The following is a 22,500-nucleotide window of genomic DNA, read 5'->3' as shown; positions in this document are numbered from 1 at the left end:
ATTGGCGCCTAGCGGGCGAGTCGACAGGTACTTCGATGCATGTTCCCGCGTCACAATAGGGGCGTTGGACAGCGAAACATTCAGGCCAAAGACCAGCCGCTCAAACTGGTAGACGTCTGATTGAGTATTTCTCTCCGGTGGTCGCCACAAGAAATGCAAGTACGGTTGGTCCTCGGAGTGATTTCGAATCTGAAGGTACATCTCCCCAATATCACAGACGATGGTTACCGAGTTGCGCCGGAATCCGAGCAGCACTTCCAGTATCTCTCGCTGCAGCCTAGGGCTCGGCTCTATGCAGTCGCTGAATACCATGCTGTAATTGTCGGGCAGTTGTGATTTCTGGCCATTCCACTGAAGGTGAATCTCGTACCCAGCCCCGTCGAGTTGCCGCATTGACTGCTCAACTTCAGTCTTCACACTGCGGTCCTTCCTGTGCCAGGAAGGCTCAGGGCTGATGCTGCCTTGATCAACTTCCCGTTGCCGGTTCAGCTGTACGCCACAGTAGGTGCTGTTGGCGCGGGTTGGTCGATCATCATTGTTTAATACTGCTCCGATACATGTCCAACCTAGTGGCGTTCTGCGAGCTAGCGGTTCTCCGGGCTTGCCATTGACTTCCTCCCAGCAAGAATGCAATTCACTATGATCACTGCCAATTATTCCTCGGTGAGAGCCGTGAAGGGAACATCTCGCAGGTGGTCCCATTGTGCTGCCGCATTCGCCCAGTCAACGGCCTTCAAGTTGCTTGCAATGTTGTCAATAGTTAGCGCCGTTAATTTGGACTGGAATGTTCCGTCAGCGCTTTCCACTGTGATGTTGACCGGCGTCGTGACGAATGTTTCCGTCAACCCGCTCAGAAGAGAAACTGGTGCCTGCTGCGGTCTTCCTGCCACCCTCAACTGCCCGGCAGCTGCAGTGGTTATGTAGGTGGTAGTGCTGCAATCGTCCAACATAGCGTTAACCTGTAGCCGTACTCCTTCATGCACAAGCCACACCGGGAGGATGCGTAACGAGACCGATGGTACTCCACGTGGCCAATCTTCTCCCAGATCGGGCTCCCCTTCCGTGATGTTGCATGCTTGGATGGAGCAATTAATAGAGGCTGGCTCTATTGCAGGTGTTGTTGCCCCTCTTGTGCTGATTGAAGCTGTGGGAGCGCTTGACGATGCTACATCACTGCTCATGGCTGCTTCAGACAGGTTCCGTTTCTGCTGCGGTTGACGATCATGAAGCAGCTGGTGATGTGTCTGACTGCAGCCACTGACACCACACTTCCTATTTCTGGTACAGGATGTCCCTCAATGTCCAGTGCCAAGGCACCTATAGCAGAGGCCTTTCTTCTTTGCTGTTTCCCAACGCCTGATGGGCGACTCGCTCTTGAAGATGTCACAACTCCATGTGTGATGGGGCGCATCACATACTGCACACTGGATTTTGGCAGCGCTCTGACCAGAGGCCAGGAATGATGACGCGTGGGCTCCGGAGCTGCCACCGAACGTGGGCCGACTTCTTGCAGGGGCTGGTTTAGTCGACAGTGCCGCTGCATGACCATCCGCACAACTGACTCCGTGGGCCATCTCCGCTGCTCCAGTAGGCTGGGCGATGGTCTTCTGGAGCAGTGGAGATAGCCCACTGCTTCCGCTGACTGTCTGCTGGGATGCAAGCATCTCTGGCCTCATTCCGTTTGCGCTGTTGGCGCTGGCAATCTGGAGTGCTAACGTTTCAGCCGGTGACACAGGTAGGTTGCTGGTCATGCTGATCGCTCCAACGCCGTTCGCGCTGTTTGCGCTGATCAATCCCCAAGGCGGTGTTCCTTCAGAGGTCACAGGCTGTGCGCTGTCCGCGCTGGTCTGAATTTCCGACGAGTGCACAGGCTCGGATCCAGGCGGCCTGCCAATTGCGCTGAATAGCGTTGCAGGCTCAGATCCAGGCGGCCTGCCGGTTGCGCTGAATAGCGTTGCAGGCTCTGGTCCAGGCGGCCTGCCGGCTGCGCTGAATAGCGTTGCAGGCACTGGTGCAGACTCTGGATCTGACGCATGTGGTGCGCTGCTCGCGTTCATCTGGGGAACAGCCGCGGACAAAGGCGGACCGCTTGTCGCTCTGTTTGCGCTGTCCAAGTGCCCGGTGGTGCCAGGCTCTAAAGCGGCAGCAGCTGGCGCGCCGCTCCCTCCAACCTGCGCCGCAGCCGCGGACAGAGGCGAGCCGCTTGCCGCTCTGCTCGCGCTGACCTGGGTCTTAGACGGAGTGAGCGCTCGTCGGCTCGTACGTGTAGCCATGGTAGCCGTAGTCGTACGCTAGTCCACGTGCAGCAGTAGACTCCGAGGCCTCAAATGAACTTCTGCCGTGTGCGTGCAGGTAGCTCCGGGCTCCAGCCCAACTGTGCATAGTGCTTGCGGCAGGTCCGCTGTACCCGTACCCGACCTCTGAAGCTAGTTCGCGTCGAGCCTGGACTGGGTGGGGCCGCTGTGAGACGCCCAGGTAGTCAGTTTCCTCCGCGTAACTACATACCTGCCCACGTACGTCCTCCAAAATGCTCTCGGTTGCGGTGGTGAATTGTTCCTCGAGCAATTCCGCTTCCCGCAGCGTTACTTCCATTCGCTTCTCTTCGTTGGTTGAGCTGTACAGACTGACGAGGTTCATGATAGCACTGGTGGCGTTGTCATAATGTGAGCTTAGCTCGGCTAGCTCGTCGTTAGCTTGCTCTCCTTGCACTCCGCCATTCATGGAGCGCACAAGAAGTGTCCGCCGCGCGTTGGTGAAGTGTTTTTTAGTCACCATTTTTTCTCTAAGCAGCTCGCTAAGCTTCTCGCGCTTGTTCTCTACTGCCGCTGGTTCTTCTCGGTGGTTTGCTTCCTCGGTGCTGGCAGTCCCGTCCTCCGCGGCATGGCTGTCTTCCTCCTTGTCCTCTTTGACTGGAGACTCCATAGCCGCGCTTAGGTGGAACGTTCAGCACTTACGAGGTCGACTCGACTTAATTAACCATCCTCTGCTACCAATATGTTCTGTAGAGGCGTGCTCCTGCCTCGGCACACACCCAAACCACACAAAGGACCAGCTCGCGACTATCAAGAGAACTCTGTTAGAAAACTCTGGCTCCAAGCCGCAATTGCTTGAAACCTTTCACCGAACACGTAAGCACTATAGCCTACTATAGCCAACTGACTACTGCAGTGAAAACGTCTAGCTTATAACACTTGCATGCCAAGAGCTCCATCAGCAGGCGCGAAAGAAGGTGAAGACAAAGCCTGTGACTTTAAAGTGTGAACCCCAACGAAAGTCACAGCTACATATAACACGAAACGAGGATGCATGTCAGTGACACGTGCGACCTCCTGAACAATTAGTGCGGATTACCCAATCTCCGGAAAGCATGCTACTTCAACCTTACTAGGTCTCGTCAGCGGAGCTCAGAGTTGTTGGCCGAACCAGTCGGAATGAAGTTGAATGAACAAGAAAGCATTTTTTTAACCAGCTCAAAGCGCTAAAGTCAGTGTGCTCTAACTGCGATAAGCACAGTGGTTTGAATAAAGTTGTTACAGATGAGCAGCCAAGGTCTTTAGGACAAACAGTTTATCCTGGAGTGAATAGTGAAGTTTTGTGGTTTTGACCCGAGCAGTCTGAATTCTACGAACACGAACAATGTCACACTGTGCGCGTGTTTGCAGGTGTGTGTGTGTGCGTGTGTGTGTGTGTGTGTGTGTGCTCATGTTCCGTGTGTGTATGCGTGTGCATTCGTAAGAGCATGTAAATTGACGAGCAGAACAGATGAAAGAACTTGTTTGCAGGCCCATTTCCTTCGGTCAGTCACAAGAATCGTCCTTAACCACATCGACAAACTCACATCTTCATGAACTGGATTGACGGGGTAGGAGAACTTCTTGGCAACTGCTACCCTGGCCTCTGCCATTCCTGCATGGGATTGACAGAGACAGAACGGATCAGCCAGATTGCAAATACACTATCGCCGGAATTCACATTCCGATATGCAAACCCGTCTACATGGGGACGGCGGTGCACAAGATTTCCATGTGCGTACTAATATGCACTTGATATGTCTACATTGACGTATTGAGGTCCGATCCTGCACAAATCGGAGGGAGATGATGGATGGGAAACGTGGGCGGCTTTGCACTGGACGCCGGAAAGCACACTGGTATTGAGCATGAGCCAAACACTCACAAAATGATGTCATATTTTCACTCCACCTCCGATCCGCAACAAACGAATACCGCACTCGCGCGATCACAGCCCTCTCTCGAATAGTGAATCGTGATAGTTGACAGTAAACTTTAGGTTCTGTTTTTCTTTGCTTTTTTGTTTTTACGCTGGATGGCGTAAATGTACCAGCATTGAAAAAAGTAGTGCCGTCTCTGGAATAGTGCCGTCTCTGGAATAGTGCCCCATCTGTGATGTGAGAAATAGTGCCCCAGGGATACTATGCGTGCGTGTACCATAGTCCTTGGCTACACTATTTACAGCGATGTGCGATCTGATTCGTCTGAAGTGTCAAAATTCTTTTTTATTATAATGATGCTAACTTGAAATTGTACTGGGCTAGCAACCACATCACTGCATGATGGCGCTGAATTTTGTGGGGACAGTGGGGGGGGGGGGGGGGGGGGGGGTGGGGATACGGTGTAATTTCCGGCATCTTGTCGACATTGGTGTATACAGCAGCCAGGTAATGGAGGCGAAACATAGCAATCAATACCATGCCACGAGTTCCCATAAATTATCTATTGGTCGCAGCACGGCTGGAAAAATCCTTCTGCTTCCAATCAGGAGTTGAACCTGGTACATGTACCCTCCGTTTCTCAATCATGATCTTAGACCGTGCCACTATGCATGCCTTTTCTGTTTGGGAATAAAGGTGAGGTACACTGCACAATGATGTTTTCATTTCTGACCTCATAGTAGTTAGCAAAGAGTTTTGTTCACAACGATCCGAGAGCATTTTTTTGGTGGAATTACAATTTGAAATGACCTACTCAATGCAAAAGTACCATTTTTGTTGAACAGACTGTACCAAGCGGATTGGATTCTTTCGTTTTTCCTGACCATAACTACACACTTCCCATTCTTCACAGTCAGTCCCATACAGTTTGCTAACTCTCACCTGGTGTTTTTTTGTAATCATTATCTTTACCAGCTTGCAGTACATCAGTCACAGCCTGGATAACAACAGGTGATGGAGGTAGGTTCTTGTAGAATGTCGGATCACCTGCATACAGTGAAGGGTAGAGTCAAGAACCACACCATCATCCATACAAACACACACACACACACACACACACACACACACACACACACACACCCGCACACACACACACACGCACAGTCGCACACACACAAAATGCATGGATACACAAAATTACATGGACACACACGCACACACGCAACAAACATGAACCTGTGAAATATGGCGGGTTCTGGACCTGGGTCTGGGCCATGCCCCAAAGCGGGGTATCATAACCCCTTTTGCTCTATAATATAGGCAAGTGTATTATACTTGTGCATGTGCACGGTTTTCACATGATCAAGTCCCGGGACGCACCGGCAGACATCTGGCCCATAGGCAACCAGCTAAATAGCTGTTGACTGCATCCACGCTGTGGTTCGATTGGGTAATTTTCTTTAAACGTACGTCTGAATGTTCCAGCACACTCAATGTATGTATCCAATGAGACAACGAGGGCCAGTCAGGGCAGCTCAAACGGTCATTTCAACTCCATGTACCGTGATGCTGAGCAAAGTGCACACTGATAGAGGAAAGGCTGTTAATCAGTTTGAAACGGGGGATCCGATCAGAAATCATTGATTATTGGTTGCTTCTTAGCGGGCCTACATCTAGGCGTTAGCCTAGTGCCGCGGCACTGAGTCATCGTGCATGTGTGATTGTACTAGTTGATAGGCACGCACCATCTGCTGGGTTGGATGAAGGAAACCCCCGACTCTTTTTTATTGCGGAAAGTGTTATCAAGGGTTAACTCTCACATGTTCCGTCTCAGAGTAGCTACAGAAGTTAGCATTTCCAGTGCTATAATTATGGAGTTTATGTGAAGAGCACCATCACTGCACATACTTCCTTTTGGGTGGGTAACCAGTGTTTGATATCATTGCATGTGTTTTTTTTGCATTCAGTGTGAAAACCTGCGCTTGTGATGACACAGTTTTGCCACCCCAACAGTACAATGATGGTGACATGACAATCGTTTCCTTTGGACCTTTCCCCCTCTTTTCAACTCCTTCAAACTGATGAATGATTTTTTTAGGTCATTTTCCTAAAAACAGATTACTGTTACCGGTATATACCTCACATGTTCATACGTTTTGTACCTTCCATGTAGACCCAGGTGCTCGAAGTCCGTACATGCTATCCTAAGTTCGTACGCCCATTATTTCATGTTTTGTTATTGTATTCGACTCAAATATTTTATGGAGGGGACAGTGTGGTATGTTCTCGTCGCGTAGCAATTTTCAGGGATCTACGATAAGCAGAAGTCCCATACCACGCGTGTGGGTTTTCGAGTGTCCATACGAAATACAAATTGGGTTACATTTCATGCAAAAATCAACTTTGCCAAGACCGATTTCGAACGGACAAAGCGTCAAACAGACCTTCACTCAATCATCAAGAGCCAGCTTAGAGTTAAGAATGGCCCGAGGAGAAAAATGTACAGAGAACCACCAATCATTGCAGAAAGGTTGACACTCCTGGCATCTCCACCACTGTTTTCCCCGCGGTTTTCACAGCGCAGCTGCTTCTTCTCTGAGCCGACTAAAAACAGCTTGCATTTCGGCAACAAACTACGCTTATGCAAGAAATACTGGTGGAGGCACATGCCAAACATATCGCTTCGGTGCTTTCGTCGTAACCGAGGGATTGCAAGTTAGCAATTAACAGAAATACACCGTATTTCCCCGTAAGTTAGTACGTACTAACTTTCGAACTTAGGCTGTGTTTACATGAGGCGTTTCAACCCGGGTTGAGTTCGACCCGGGTCAGATTTCAACCCGCCATGTGCACAAAATGAATGGCGCGTTTACATGACGCATTGCGCTTGACCCTGGTTGAAATTTCGCCCCGGGTTGAAACTTTTTTTTTAACAGGAAAAATATTTTTTATTAAACTCTCAAAATAGAAATGAAAAACGTAAAATGTTTGGCACCTATGAAGTCGGGGGATGGCCCACGCCTGGTAAAAAAACCAATGAGGAGTTAAATACAAAGAAAACGAACTGAAAATACAAAAGTAAATGAAAAACCATTACCAAAGAAACTGTACTGTATCATGTACACCGCTTATGGCACCAGGACACATTCAGCAGCCGCCAGCACAGCCGAACCAGACAGATGTCGAGGCGGGTTCCGACGGTGACCACGTAGACTGGCAACCATTGCCCGAACAAGGCAAAAGGAGATCTTCGCCCGTACAAAAGCCATCATAACCGGGAAAGGCTCACGGCGCTTTTCACACAGCTTGCTGGCAATCCTGGCGAAGAGGGCCGAAGCAGCTTTCCCCTGGCCGCCAGTGGTTGCAAAAACCACGGGAACAAACGAGGAATGCTCCACCTCCAGGACTCGCCGTTCATACTTACGCCTCTTCTCCTGCTCGTGCTTTCTGTAGACAGACGGGAGAGTAAGGTTTCGGTTGGAGGGGACAACAGGGTTAAACACTCGAACATCAAACATTGTCCTCTCTAACCTACTCCCATACACTCCACGTGCTGCCACATCAAGACGAGCATGAGCCTCCGTGTTGGCCGACCGGAGAGGGAATGTTTCACCAGAGAGGGGTTCCAACTCTGGCTCCACGCTGACGTCATGCGCAACCTCACGCAACAGATTGGCGGTTAGATCCCGGAGCTCGTTGTGGCGCATCCCAGTGAATCCTCCGATGGCACATGATAGGGCATGGGTGGTGTCGAAGGGCTTTCCACAGGTGCAGTGAGACGGCAACCGGGGAGGGGTCCAGCCGTAGCGCAGACATAGGGCATCCCGGAAGCCAGCCTTGTGGATGGTAAACTGGAACCGGCGAGATGGCCGACTAGTGAGCCAACTGGAGGCACCTTTCTCTGCGGCTAGATCCAGAGTCCGCCTGTGGTCATCACTCAGGGTATCCCTGAGGGAGGAGAGGGCCATTGCCTGATCTTGGCGATTAGCTGTGCGTTGGGCCGCCTTGGCTGCCTTGGTGGCAGCAACAACTTCCTCGATGGATTCCTCCTGCCGAAGGAGCTGCTCGACTAGAGGTCTGGTGACAGCCGTAGACGTGTCGTACTGCTGGGAAAGAGTCCCTGGCGTTAGAATTCCCAAACCACCATGACGACACCGAAGCGCCAGGATGGTACGTTCTTAGTCAGTGCAGGGAGGAAAACTTGGCTGATGGAGTTTTCCAGCGGTGTCAGGAGGTCCGCGATGGCTGGCATTGTCCTCGCAAGGAATGACCACTTATGGCGGAGACCATGGGTAAGGACAGCGTAAGCAGCCTAAGGTTGAGACGCCGCATGTTTGGCGAGGGTCTGCAGCTCTGTGCACCATGTGTCTACCTTCTGCGACACGTAACCGTCGCAGAACAGGGCAGAGCCTAGGGCAGCACCAAGATGACGATAGCCGTCCGTCCGGATGTTAACCCCGGTTGTGGCAAACAATTCTGTTGCTAGCGCAAGATGTTGTGGCTTCACGAGGAGAACGGACTTTGACGGGTTGATGTCGTAACCATACCTGGTGCCTCGATCTACTAGGATGGACCACCAGGTGCGCATTCGTCGGAGAGCGCCGGCTGAAGTTGCGTCATCGGCATACCAGGACTGCATGGCCCCAGCTGCGGCGGCTTCCCGGATCAGTGGCATTGTGCCAAGCGCATACATCGGCATAGCCAATGGGTCTCCTTGAGTGGTGCCCTCAGAAGACAGGATCACCTCTCCTCCAACATACAGGTGAGCTGGAGAGCGGTAGGTGTTGATAACAGCTGGCGCGAGCTCAGGACATAGCCGCTGAACATTGCGCAGGCAAACAGCTCTATTTAGGCGAACAGGACTCCCTCCGTGTGGTCATCATCGAAGGTGGTCTTCACCGCATGGGAAGGGTTGAAACCAACCCGGGTCAAGAAAATCGTACAAACGTACTTCTGTGCGTATCTCGCGCCAGGTTTGAACAGCACTGCAGATGCAAATTTCGCGCGAACGGATTCACGTGACCATGCAGGACTGTAGAAGTGGACCTTTGGCGGCATATCAGTATTTGACCCGGGTCAACTGTCTTCATGTAAACGCTCACCTCTTTTGTCTATCGTACACACTTTCAACCCGGGCTGAACTCGACCCGGGTTGAAATTTCTCATGTAAACACAGCCTTAGCAGCCACATGAGTACTAACTTTCGGGGGTGGTACTATCTTTCGGGGAGTACCTTTTTATCGGAGGTAAATGACACGCAGTGGGAAGCCTGCGCAACTCTACTGTCCGTGCCTGTGATGTATATGTACCGTACGGTGTCTGTACATGTAGGACGGGTACGAACTTACTATCTTTCGGGGGGAACTGTCTTTCGGGGTGATAACTTTTTGAATGCAGAGTACGGGGCAGTTGTGACTTTTTGAGCTCTGCAAATTTTCAAGCCCAACCGGCACTAGGCCGGTCTGGAGGTAGCTAGGTAGGCATAACAGGCCCCTTGATGTGACAATGTCGTCTGAGGAGTCACCCACCGCACCAGCAGATGTAGACCTTGCTGTGATGGACAATCAGGAGATCCGGCATCTCGCCAAGAGTCACAGACTGGAACACTCGGGACTTTCCCGTACCCAGATAGTCAAGCTTCTTCGCGACAACGGTATTGGTTCGTCGACAAACTCAGCAGGTCAGTCTGACAAGGTGCGCGATGTTGTTCAGCAGGCATTGGCCGATATTGCAAAAAATGTTAAAGAATTGGCCGCCAAGGTAGCCCTAATTTCTGCCTTGCAGTTGGAGGTGTCGTCCCTTCGAGGAGAATTGGCGGCTCTCAAAGAAAGGAACTCTGATCATGACCCTGTACAAACTAGCACACCTGAACCTCAACCCGTACGTGTACAACCGCCTGCTGACAGCGTCAGGTTGTACAGCGCGGCGGCACGGGCACAGTCGTCACAGGGGGCTATGATTCCGAGACCTCCGGTCGGATGAGCCTCGCCAACCACATCGGCACATCGCCCCTACTCCCCTTTGTCTTGTTGTCCAGCGTCATTTCAGTTGTCCTCTTCCCCTGATTATTAGTAGGGCTGTGTTTTTTAGTAAAAAAAAAAAAAAAAAAAAAAAGTGCGAGCACGGGATAACACATGGGGAGGCCCCAGCCAGCAGGCCAGTACTACACGACCCCAAACAAGTCACCCAGGCACTCAGGTCACGTCGTACTATGAAAACCGGCCCAAGCGCTCTGATCAACTACAGGGAGGATCCCGTACAGAATGTTGCGCTTTGTATGTGGGCAATGTCAATAGTGGTTGCACATCAGAATCGATCGCCAAATGGTGTGAACGCCGAAATATACCTGTCATCAAGTGCTCCGTGTCCGAGACAAAGTACTTCGGGTTGGCCTTTGCTCACGTAATTCTGCCAATACAACACAAAGCTACTGTTCTGGAACCGGAATTCAGGCCTTCAAACGTCAGAGTTCGAGAATGGCGCTTCAAGGCTGACAGTGTAGCAACTGGTCGAGCTGCAGAGGAGCACTAAATGTTCTGTTTAAATCCTCACGCAGCCCCCTTTCAACCCTTAAAGGGGAAGTGCATCGATTTTTCGAGTAGGGTCCAGAAGAAAGACAATTTGATATCGGTTCGAATGGCATATCTCTCGCTTTCATACGATAAGCCAAACTTGCCAAATCGCCAATTGTATGCTCACGTTGCCATAGCGACCAGCGGAGTGATGACGTACGAAAGGCTTAGCTCCTCCACAGAGAAGGTCGATCACTGCAGAAATTGGTCATTTTCAATTGTCTTATTGTATTCACGATGTGAAAGAAGTGCTGTGTTCAATGCTGTTAGTGCCGTGAACTATTTGTCGCCCTTCTTATGCATTTCCCTAGGCTGACTGTGCCTAGGAAATGGTTTCTTCCAGGACAAGATGCTTGGAATTCGCCGTCTCTCCTGAGACATTTTCAGCAAACTTTCAAACCTACGACATCAGTATTTCATTCGTCAATCTCCACCACCCGTCGTCTCACCTGGCTTCAGAAGATGTTACGAGAGATAGGAGAGTCGCCAGGAAGCATCACATTCATCTTCAGGAAGTGGAAAGAGCAAACGGCATGGTCCTTGGTTGGGGGAAATGCTGAACGTCTGATTTGTCCCAACCAAGATTTCAGCATTTTGTTCGTCACTATTTTCGCTTGTCTGCTGGTGTCTCCGCGCTCCAGCTTTCTCCTGTCGGTGTCACGTCCCAGTACACAACCGAGAGGACTACTAACAAACAGTTCACTGCACTAACAGCATTGAACACAGCCCTTCTTTCACTTCGTGAATACAATAAACCAATTGAAAATGACCAAATTCTGCAGTGATCGACCTTCTCTGTGGTGGAGCTAAGCCTTTCGTACGTCATCACTGCGCTGGTCGCTATGGCAACGTGAGTATACAATTGGCGATTTGGCAAGTTTGGCTTATCGTATGGAAGCGAGAGATATGCCATTCGAACCGATATCAAATTGTCTTTCTTCTGGACCATACTCGAAAAATCGATGCACTTCCCCTTTAAACCCTCATGCACCTATCTTTCAGCCACGAAATAGTTGCCCCACTGTAAATCCCCTACAGCATGAATTAATTAAAAGTAACCTCAAAATAGGATTCCTAAATGTTTGCCATCTTCTCAATAAAAAGCATGAAATTGAAGATTATATTCTTTCCCATAAAGTTGATATAATGATGCTGGCAGAGACTTTCTTAACAACCTCCATTTCCGATGACATCCCACGCATACAGAATTACACCCTGGTCAGACGCGACAGGCCAACTCATGGCGGAGGCTTAGCAGCATATGTAAGAGATCATCTCCGAGCCCGAATTGTGAAGGCTGACACCCAGGTGGAAATGCTCATGTTAGAGGTCAGTGGGCAGCGTTCCAAGGTTCTCCTTGGTAGTGTGTACCGTCCTCCAGGCACTCCTGTGCAATTCTGGCAAGACTTGACGAATGCACTAGACACTGTCATCTCCACACTTCCCACGTCACCTCTGGTCCTTGTTGGAGACTTCAATGTCGATGTAAGCTCCCGCGACAGCCCCCAGCTAAACAGCTTGCTGCACCTGTGTAATTCTTTCGACATCAAGAACCAAGTGGACAGTCCTACCAGAATTGGACCCCAAGGCAGCCAAACAACCCTGGATCTCGCTCTGGTGGGAGATGATCATGCGAACTCTTGTGTCATAGTACCTTGTACAATCAGTGACCACTTCGCTCTGGCACTTGATTTGCGACTCACAACGTCCTGCACACCGACCGTGCGACGTGGCCGTAACATTGCAAGAATTGATATGGGTCAATTTGCACACCACCTTCTAAATAGCGATCTAGAGAACTTCTGCTTTGCGCGGACAGAAGATGAAATGTGGGATATGTGGCTGGAGAAACTTGTCGCTGCCTTGAACACTCATGCTCCTATCCGTCTACACCGCCCAAGAGCTCCTACCCGGAAATCCTTCCCCTGGAAGACGCCAGCTCTACATGACCTAGTCCAGCGACGTGACGCGGCCCATTGACGGTGGAAAGCATCACCTGCAGACCCGGCACTACGCAATGTCTTCACTTCTGCCCGAGACGAAGCCTAGCGTATGTCATGACATCTCCGAGCCACCTACTTTAGGGACCTTCTTGCGGCTAGTCAGGCCAACGCACGAAAAACCTGGCAGACCATCAACTACCTCAGCGGTCGTAACAAGTCCTCAGTTCCACCAGCCGTCAGTATCTCACAGCTCAGTGACCAATTCAGCGGTGTTGTGTCAGACCCAACTAGACCACTACGTCTCTCAGCCCCATTGGGTCCCACGAAGAAGGAATGCCTCGAAGAATTTGCTCCAGCAAGTGTGCAAGAGATCGCTAAGCTGCTCTCCAACATCGACGTGCGCAAAGCTGCAGGCAGCGACCAGGTTCCAGCTGCAATCCTCAAACACTGTTCTCCTGTCCTTGCACCGTCCCTCACCATACTAATTAATGCATCTCTGGCTTCTGGTGTTGTTCCTGCATCTCTGAAGATTGCGGATGTTCGTCCCCTCTTCAAGTCAGGCGACAAAGCTGTCGCTAAGAACTATAGACCAATATCGTTATTACCAATAGTTTCCAAAGTCCTAGAACGGGTAGTCCACACGAGACTCTGTAAGTTCCTCTCCGGAAATTCCTTGTTCCCCGCAAACCAGTTCGCATATCGCCCACTTCACTCCACAGAAGATGTCCTGACATTGGCTGTAGACAGATACTTGGAGGCAGCGGATCAGCAGCGCCATACAGGTCTTGTACTTGTCGATATGAGCAAGGCCTTCGATAAGGTCAAACACCAAAATTTGGTTACAGATCTATTTCAGCTTGGTATTACCTCAACGGCGCTCAGTTGGTTCATGAGCTACCTAACTGACCGCCGTCAGCGAGTCGTCCTGAGCAATGGCCAGTCGTCCGCCCTCTCTCCCTGTGAGTGTGGTGTTCCTCAGGGAAGTGTGCTGGGTCCTCTTTTGTTCTCCATCTACACAATGGAAATAGAACAGATCACAGCTCCAGCCCACTCACAGCTGTTTGCTGATGATATCCTGCTAGACGCCATCAGTCAATCCGTCGAATTCCTGAATTTAACCCTCTCCCGTTCAGTCTCCAACCTGACCAACTTTCTGGAAGAAAGAGGCTTAATACTAAATCCCTCCAAAACCCACGTTCTAGCCCTTCATGCGTCTCGCAGGCAGCCCTTGTTACTTAACATAGAATGCAATGGAAATCCCCTAGCTCAGACCACAAATGCTCGATATCTAGGTCTACATCTCGACACCCAGCTTCGGTGGGAGACTCAAGTTGCAACTATTACACGGAAGACCTCCCAGAAACTGACGGCGCTGCGAGCCATTCGCTCCTGCTTAACTGAGCAACAAGCCCTGCTATTGTACAGATCATTAATACTACCGGACATGTTCTATGGATCTAATGCCTTCTTCTCGGTTCTCTCTGCGCACCAACGGCATCAGCTTTCGGTCCTCGACAAGCGATGTATCCGCTGCGTTGCCAACCAGCCATTCTCCTCCCACACAGATCCCATCTACACCCGTCTAGGCCTCATCCCCATCATCCAAAACGCCCACTGTAAACTCCGCCTCCTCATGCTTCGTATCCACACCGCCAGAATTAGTAATCTCCTGTCCAAGCGCCTACGTCGCCAGACTGAAGGCGTCACTCGGATCAACGATCCAAATGCGTATGCTGTCCCTGCCACCAGGCGAGTCTCTGGTGACTGTCGGCCGCTCGTTTCTGCTGTTAAATTATGGAACGCCCTGCCCCAAGAGTTCAAGTCCCTCGCCTGCCATAGATCATTCAAGAGACTTTTAAAGGTTTATTTTTATGGTTAGCCAGCATCTAGGCTTGGACTTGGAGTCGTGACTCAACTGTGCTTTCTTCTTCTTTCTTCTTCTTTTTTTCTCTTTCTATTTTTCTTTTTGAGTATTTGCAGTCTGTGTGTTCTGTGTTTTTCTCTCTTTCGTGGAGGCTTGCTTGTTGTATCCTTGGCTCTCGGCCGTTACTTTATCGCCATCATAATATTGGGCACCATTGCCCGTTTGGTCTGCGATACAAAATAAAATTTCAACAATAACCTCGGCAGTGGAAAGTGTATTTTTTATAGGGGTACTAAGTCTTTGGGGAGAACTAACTTACGGGGAAATGCGGTATGTGTGTATTTGGAGTCACCTCTGATCAGTACGGACTTAGCGCACCCTCTGCGACACCAAAATTTGATATGAAAAATCAGCGAACTCCAGAGAAACAGATCGGATCGAAAGATGGCCTGGTTCAATCGAGCCTGGCCTCAGAACAAACTTGGACAAGATACCTTCCATCCACGAGCAGGATTCTGGCAAGTGATCATTGCTATTGTGAGTTTCAGCTCGCAAACACACACTGTAAAAGTGTCCGGACTTCGAGCACCTGGGTCTACCGTGTATCAAACTACTTCAACAGCCGCTATAAATGTCCTAATAATACATCACAGCGGTTTCCAGCGTAGAGGTTCTTATCACAAATCACGGCATTGCTGTTGCAATTTTAGTTTCCCATGCAATTGAGAAAAGAAACAGTTCACAATGCATCATCATTCACGCACTTCTGTGGACTTCAATGCACCCGATCCGAGTTCACCCCCAACACGTGGTTCGTCTTACCGATGTTCAGTTTTATGAGCTGCTTGTCGGGATTCGGTTTGAATTTACCGCCGTCGACCAGCTTCGGAATGGGATTGATGCAGTGCCGCGACTCGAATGAGCTCCGGATATTCCAACCCTGTTCTTCGGCCATCATACGGCTGTAAGAGTTGCGAAGCCTGTAAAACTGGTACGATAATACTGTTATTATGTTCCACACTTACAAAAAATAATTATGTACTGCACTCCGCCATTAGTGCGCTAACGTCAGTCTCCGCAAACCAATCAATAAAAGTAAAAATAACAATCGCCACGGCCTGTGGCGCAGGGAAACGAACAGTTGAGCCTACAAAGTAGTTGTCAAACGAGAGGCTAGGAGTAGGAGGCTCTCCTGGCAGTCCTGCTCCTAGCCTCAGTACAGTAGTAATAATGATTATTATCCACTGTTTGTCACTCACCAGCGACGGCTCACGAGAGAGCGAACAGAAGAGCTAGCTGTCAGCGCTACCTGTCATGGTCGACGCAGAGAGCTGCTACCGGACACATTATACATCTCTCCTGCGCCCGGGCGAGCTGAGTTCAGCCGTGTCATGTAACTAGTCTTTGTAAATTGTAGGCTCAACTAGTGTGAAGTATTCGTTTCCCTGCGCCACATGCACAGGCTGTGGCGATTGTTATGTTTTTATTTTTTTATTGATTGGTTTGTGGAGACTGACGTTTGTAGGCCGAGTGTATGTCATAATATTTTTTGTAAGTGTGGAACATAATACATGATGTGAGCCAGAGGCACGCGAAAAGGGTGCTAGCTTAGCCTCAAATTTTGGAAGTTGGGTTTTTAGTGCATCGTATACGCGTATATCTGCAAGCTTCACAAATCATTTCTAAAAAATTAGTCAAAAACTCCCAGTAACACAGTTACAAGCATTTGTGTTGGTTGCGGTCTGGCGGTCGCAAACACAAAAGCACGCCTGCCACGCTAGTTGCTACAGGTGTAACAGTTAGTGAGTTACTATTATTGTACCAGTTTTACAGGCTCCGCAACTCTTGCAGCCGTATGATGGCCGAAGAACAGGATTGGAATATCCGGGGCTCGTTCGAGTCGCGGCACTGCATCAGTCCCTTCCAGAAGGTGATCGACGGCGGTAAATTCAAACCGAATCCCGACAAGCAGCTCATAAAACTGAACGTCGGTAAGACGAACAGCGTGTTGGGGGTGAACTCGGATCGGGTGCATTGAAGTCCACAGAAATGCGTGAATGATGATCTGCTTCTTTCCTAAATTGAATGGGAAACTAAAATTGCAACAGCAATGCCGTGATTTGTGATAAGAACCTCTACGCTGGAAACCGCTGTGATGTATTATTAGGACATTAGCGGCTGTTGAAGTTTGATACACGGTAGATCTACATGGAAGGTACAAAACGTATGAACATGTGAGGTATATACCGGTAACAGTAATCTGTTTTTGGGAAAATGACCTAAAAAAAATATCATCAGTTCGAAGGAGTTGAAAAGAGGGGAAAAAGGTCCAAAGGAAACGATTGTCATGTCACCATCATTGTACTGTTGGGGTGGCAAAACTGTGTCATCACAAACGCAGGTTTTCACACTGAATGCAAAAAAAACACATGCAATGATATCAAACACTGGTTACCCACCCAAAAGGAAGTATGTGCAGTGATGGTGCTCTTCACATAAACTCCATAATTATAGCACTGGAAATGCTCACTTCTGTGGCTACTCTGAGACGGAACATGTGAGAGTTAACCCTGGCTAACACTTTCCGCAATACAGAATGAGGGGTTTCCTTCATCCGATCCAGCGGATGGTGCGTGCCTATCAACTACAGTCCGTTTCAAAAAGATTTGCAATCCTGGCGATCGCCCGGGGAGTTTGCCGTCTTACGGTATGATCGGTCGAGCGCTGGCTGGAAAAACGCACTGTGAACTCGAAGAAATATTCCGCGCGAAAGCATGAAAAATGACAACTCGCTGACGTCGGTACATGTACGTCTGGTTTACAACAAACGAGTTCTTTCTCGTATCGATATGGAATCAGAGAAAACATGCCGAATAGAATAGAAAGTGTGGTAAATGTTGACAAGCGGGATGGGTCCAAATAGTTTCTTTGAGCAGCGATGCAATTTACTCTCATGATATGACGAAAAGGACATCGACACCGACTCATTCCCAAGGCCATGACTTGGCAAAGCTATCCCTGTGACTTCGACGACATTTTGAGAAAAGCAGACGCCTGTGGAAGCTGATAGAAGACGGCGCTGACTCTTAAATTCAAATATATTGGCGATCTTGAAATACTAAAATAATTCTCAAAAAGAAGTCGATCGATCGACGTGCCGTTGTATTCAACAACACGTAGCTACAGCGCAATGACTTCCGTGTTCACTCACACTGAGTCAGTGAGTGTTGTGGGTGTGTTCACATGGCATGAACCAGTCAAGCGTCAGTAAGTTCGGCAGGAAAAGCGAGCTCCAACAACAATTCGTTTGGCGCCACCTTCTTTGTCTTGTACTTTTTGTAGATCTACCAGCGTGATCACCAAAACAATGAAAAAATGTTTGACTTGAAGATAGTTTGGGACTTGAACTCGCAACTTCATGGTCAGCAGTCAGCATTCCTAACCACAAGGCCAAAAAGGAAAGGATAAATCGTGGGTTATGATAAAAAAAAATGATACTGGCGTCAAGGGCAAATTGTAAACCATGGGAAAAGGCCGGAAACCTGGCCGAAATTCTAACTCCTTAACGGCTGGTCCAATTGTTACGAAACCTTCACAGAACAATTTGCCGTGCCCTAACAAGCCATTTTATGTACTTTGTTGTCCGAATTGCCCTTATCTTCCTACTCTTTAAGACCAAAACCTGATTGCTAATCTTTTTGAAACGGACTACAGTCAGACCTCGCTTAATCGCACACATCTGTTTTCCACAAAAACATCCGGATAGGCGAAGTAACCGGATAACTGAACACACATACTGTGCATGCATGTGGCATGTCAAAAGCAGTGACATCATACATACATGTAGACAGGTCCTATGCAGTACAACTAGCGTGCCCAGTATGTAAAACAAGCGAGAAAAATGACAAGTGCATGCAACTGAGTGCTGTCCGCACACACCCAGCAGGTCAAGGACCTCATTTGCTTGTACAACTCCTTGATACTAGCTTCTGCAAGCTCTAGCCAGCCACATGCAACCGGATACGACGAAGCATTTTGTACACATTTTAACCAGTTTGTACACAAAATCATGCACCGGTATGCGGATCGCGAGGTCCGGTTATGTTGTATGCATAACATATGCTGCACATCGGTAACCAGCGATTTTCTTCCGGATGGCGAGGGATCCGGATAAACGAGGACCGGATAAACGAGGTCTGACTGTATAGTATAATCGCACATGCACGATGACTCAGTGCTGCCGCACTAGGCTAACGCCTAGATGTAGGCCCGCTAAGAAGCAGCCAATAATCAATGATTTCTGATCGGATCCCCCGTTTCAAACTGACAAACAGCCTTTCCTCTATCAGTGTGCACTTTGCTCAGCATCACGGTACATGGAGTTGCATGACCGTTTGAGCTGCCCTGACTGGCCCTCGTTGTCTCATTGGATACATACATTGAGTGTGCTGGAACATTCAGATGTACGTTTGAAGAAAATTTCCCAATCGAACCACAGCGTGGATGCTGTCAACAGCTATTTAGCTGGTTGCCTATGGGCCAGATGTCGGCCGGTGTGTCCCAGGACTTGATCATGGCTTAAATTCGGTGGAAACCGGGCACATGCATAAGTATATGGTGCAAGTGGGGTTATGATACCCCTCTTTGGGGCATGGCCCAGACCCAGGTCCAGAACCCGCCATATTTTACAGGTTCATGTTTGTTGCGTATGTGTGTGTGTGTGTATGCGTGTGTGTGTGTGTGCCCATGCATTTTGTGTGCGTGTGTGTGTGTGTGTGTGTGTGCCCATGCATTTTTGTGTGTCCATGCATTTTTGTGTGGCCATGCATTTTGTGTGTGTGTGTGTGTATATATATGTGTGTGTGTGTGCGTGTGTGTGTGTGTGTGTGTGTGTGTGTGTGTGTGTGTGTGTATGGATGATGGCGTGGTTCTTGACAAACACTTCCACTATGCAGGTGACCCGGCATTCCACAAGAACCTACCTCCATCACCGATTGTTATCCAGGCTGTGACTGATGTACTGCAAGCTGGTAAAGATAATGATTACAAAAAAACACCAGGTGAGAGTTAGCAAACTGTATGGGACTGACTGTGGAGAATGGGAACTGTATACTTATGATCAGTGAAAACAAAAGAACAGAAACCAATCCGCTAGGTACAGTCTGTGCAAGAAAACTGGTATAGTAACACCGGGTTGAAGTGGCCACCCCACGGTGCAAGCGAAAGCGGTCGTTAAAGCAAGGTGGTCTTTAGAACCAGGTCCCACAGTTTCAGTGTAGAACTGTCGGTGCATGGAAAAACGGTCGTTAAGAGCAGGTGGTGGCTAAAAGCAGAGGTCGCCTACACCAGCTTTTACTGTACATTTAAAATGGAGCAGGTCATTTCAAATTTTAATTCCACCAAAACATGTTCTCGGATCGTTGTGAACGAAACTCGTTGTTAAAGGGGAAGTATACCCTAAAATCTAATTTTCACCAGTTGTAGTCTTCGGGGTGCTGAGTCGAATGGTCTTGGTCCGAGGAAGCTGACACGCTCTCTTCCTCCTTTATTCCCAATCGAACTCGCGCACTTCCACCGAAACTGGGTGACTGCGCCCTACTAGATAGGGATTTGTATGGAAAAAGTCACTAAAACGCCGTTTCGTTCTTGCAATTGCGCGGATGACCGTGATTGGTCCATATGTTATTTTTATTTATTTATTTATTTCTGCACCTCGTGGTATGTCAAGACAGCCAATTGAATTGAGGAGAGGGTGAGACCAACCACGGAAGAAAAGAAAAAAAAGAAAATGAAGAGCACGTACACAAAGTGGGAAGGGATTAGCAACTTAAAAAGCAATGGGATGCTCAGCGAGCTATGCAGCGGAAGTGGTGACTGTGACTTTGTTTACTGGGAGATACTGAAGTGCTGTCTGACGAGGGTACGGAATTTGGGCATATCTGGAGCTCGTCTAACACTGGGAGGCAGTTGGAGCCACGTGGAGTAGGAGGAAAAGAAAGGGGAATTTACGAATAGGGTAGACCTAGCTAGGGGGAGACGAACGCAGCTTCGGGTGGTGCCACCTGAATTGAACCAATTAAGGGACTGTAAATGAGCAGGGTGCTGGTCAAGAAAAATTGAATGTGCCAGGGTGCACTTGGAAGCATCAAGGTGATGTTGCAGAGTGGTAGGATGCAGCAGCATACAAGTCTAGATTTGTGATATAACAATCAGTACGAAATATGATGCGCAGTATACGGCGATGGAGAACTTCTAATTTACCTATGTGGGTTTTGTTAATGGTGGACCAGGCAGGGAAGCCGTACGTGAAGAGGGGAAGAATGTATGATTTATAAAAATTAATCCGGCAATTTTGGGGCAAATGGGACAAGTGACTTGACATTATGCCGACAGATCGGCATACTTTGGACGACACATGATCAGCATGGTGAGACCAGGAGAGGGCGGAATCTATGATAATGCCAAGTTGTAGTCTTTTGGCCGCTGAGTCGACTGGTTTTGGTCCGAAAAGGCTGCGATGCAGCGTTCGGCCCTTATTCCCAATCAAACACGGGTGAGTAATCGGTCACGTGCTCATTTACAGCCTGTTTGGGCCCGTTTATGTCGCTCGAGTTGAACCTTTGAACCAGGAGTCGTAAAAGCCTCTTACGACTCCCTGCTTTGAACCTTTGAGTTGAATTTTGATGTGAAAATTGTAGCCTGCAGGCGCGGTGACCAGGCGACTGGTGTACGCATGAGCACGTGACCGCTTACTCAACCGTGTTCGATTGGGAATAAGGGCCGAACGCTGCATCGCAGCCTTTTCGGACCAAAACCAATCGACTCAGCGGCCAAAAGACTACAACATATGGACCAATCGCGGTCATCCGCGCTTTTGCAAGAACGAAACGGCGTTTTTAGTGACTTTTTCCATACAAATCCCTATCTAGTAGGGCGCAGTCACCCAGTTTCGGTGGAAATGGGCGAGTTCGATTGGGAATAAAGTAGGAAGGGAGCGTGTCAGCTTCCTCGGACCAAGACCATTCGACTCAGCACCCTGAAGACTACAACTGGTGAAAATAAGATTTTAGGGTATACTTCCCCTTTAACTACTTAGTACTATGATATTTGTGCCGTTTACCTCCCCTTTATTCCCAGGCAAAAGCGGCGTGCATACTATAAGTAAACAAATATTCGGCGCATATTTATTTTCGGCTATCTTCGGACTGGTCATGTTTGGCCGAAAATTTGTTGCGGCCAAAATTTTGTTTTGCTAGATTCAGTGTGACAGTGTATATACAGACGGCAGCAGTACAGGCCGAAAATTTGATATGGCTGAAATGAGTTTTAGCCCTGGGAGGCTGACATTTTAATGGGTCGAAAATTTGTAGCCTTACAGTAGTGAGATGGTCTTAGCCCACGATTGAGAAACACACGGTACCAGGTTCAAGTCCTGCTTGGAAGCGGAAGGATTTTTCCAGCCGTGCTGCGACTCACAGATAATTGGGAACTCGTGGCATGGTATTGATTGCTATGTTTCGCCTCCATTACCTGGCTGCTGTATACACTAATGTCGACAAGATGCCGGAAATTACACCGTATCCCCACCCCCTGTCCCCGCATAGTTTAGTGCCAACATGGCAGTGAAGTGATTGCTGGCCTAACAAAATTTCAAGTTGGCATCATAATTTATATAAGGAAAAAGAATTTGGACGCTCCACACGACTCCGATCACAGATCGCTGTACATGATATAGTCAAGGACTATCGTACGCACGCGATTAGTGCCCCTGGGGCACTATATTGTCAGTGCCCCATCACAGATGGGGCACTATTCGAGAGAGAGAGAGAGAGTGCTATGTTTGCAATGCTGGTACATTTACGTCATCCACCATAAAACAAAAAAGGCAAAGAGAAACGGAGAATAACGTTTACTGTCAACTATCATGATTCACTATTCAAGAGAGGGCTC

The 22,500-nt window shown here is 48.9% G+C and overlaps 2 protein-coding genes across 2 annotated transcripts in view; one reads left to right on the top strand and one right to left on the bottom strand.

The window, feature by feature from the left end:
* LOC135828170 (tyrosine aminotransferase-like) overlaps positions 1-15,750 on the bottom strand; it is a 24,884-nt gene extending 9,134 nt beyond the window's left edge. The window contains exons 1-3 of the mRNA XM_065340619.1: positions 15,373-15,750; positions 5,114-5,218; positions 3,839-3,906 (exon numbers count right to left, since the gene is read on the bottom strand). Coding sequence (XP_065196691.1) covers positions 3,839-3,906; positions 5,114-5,218; positions 15,373-15,508 — 309 coding nt within the window. The 5' untranslated portion in view covers positions 15,509-15,750. The remainder of the gene's footprint in view (positions 1-3,838; positions 3,907-5,113; positions 5,219-15,372) is intronic.
* A 506-nt stretch (positions 15,751-16,256) lies between these two features.
* The window catches only part of LOC135828513 (tyrosine aminotransferase-like), a 22,178-nt gene continuing 15,934 nt past the window's right edge, over positions 16,257-22,500 (top strand). Inside the window, exons 1-2 of the mRNA XM_065340957.1 lie at positions 16,257-16,541; positions 19,506-19,610. Of these exons, the coding sequence (XP_065197029.1) occupies positions 16,406-16,541; positions 19,506-19,610 (241 nt within the window). The 5' untranslated portion in view covers positions 16,257-16,405. The remainder of the gene's footprint in view (positions 16,542-19,505; positions 19,611-22,500) is intronic.

This window comes from Sycon ciliatum, chromosome 12 (assembly GCF_964019385.1).
Source record: "Sycon ciliatum chromosome 12, ocSycCili1.1, whole genome shotgun sequence".
NCBI classification, from domain to species: Eukaryota; Metazoa; Porifera; class Calcarea; order Leucosolenida; family Sycettidae; genus Sycon; species Sycon ciliatum.
Note: the sequence above shows the minus strand (reverse complement) of the source record. Positions and strands in the feature narration are given on the sequence as shown.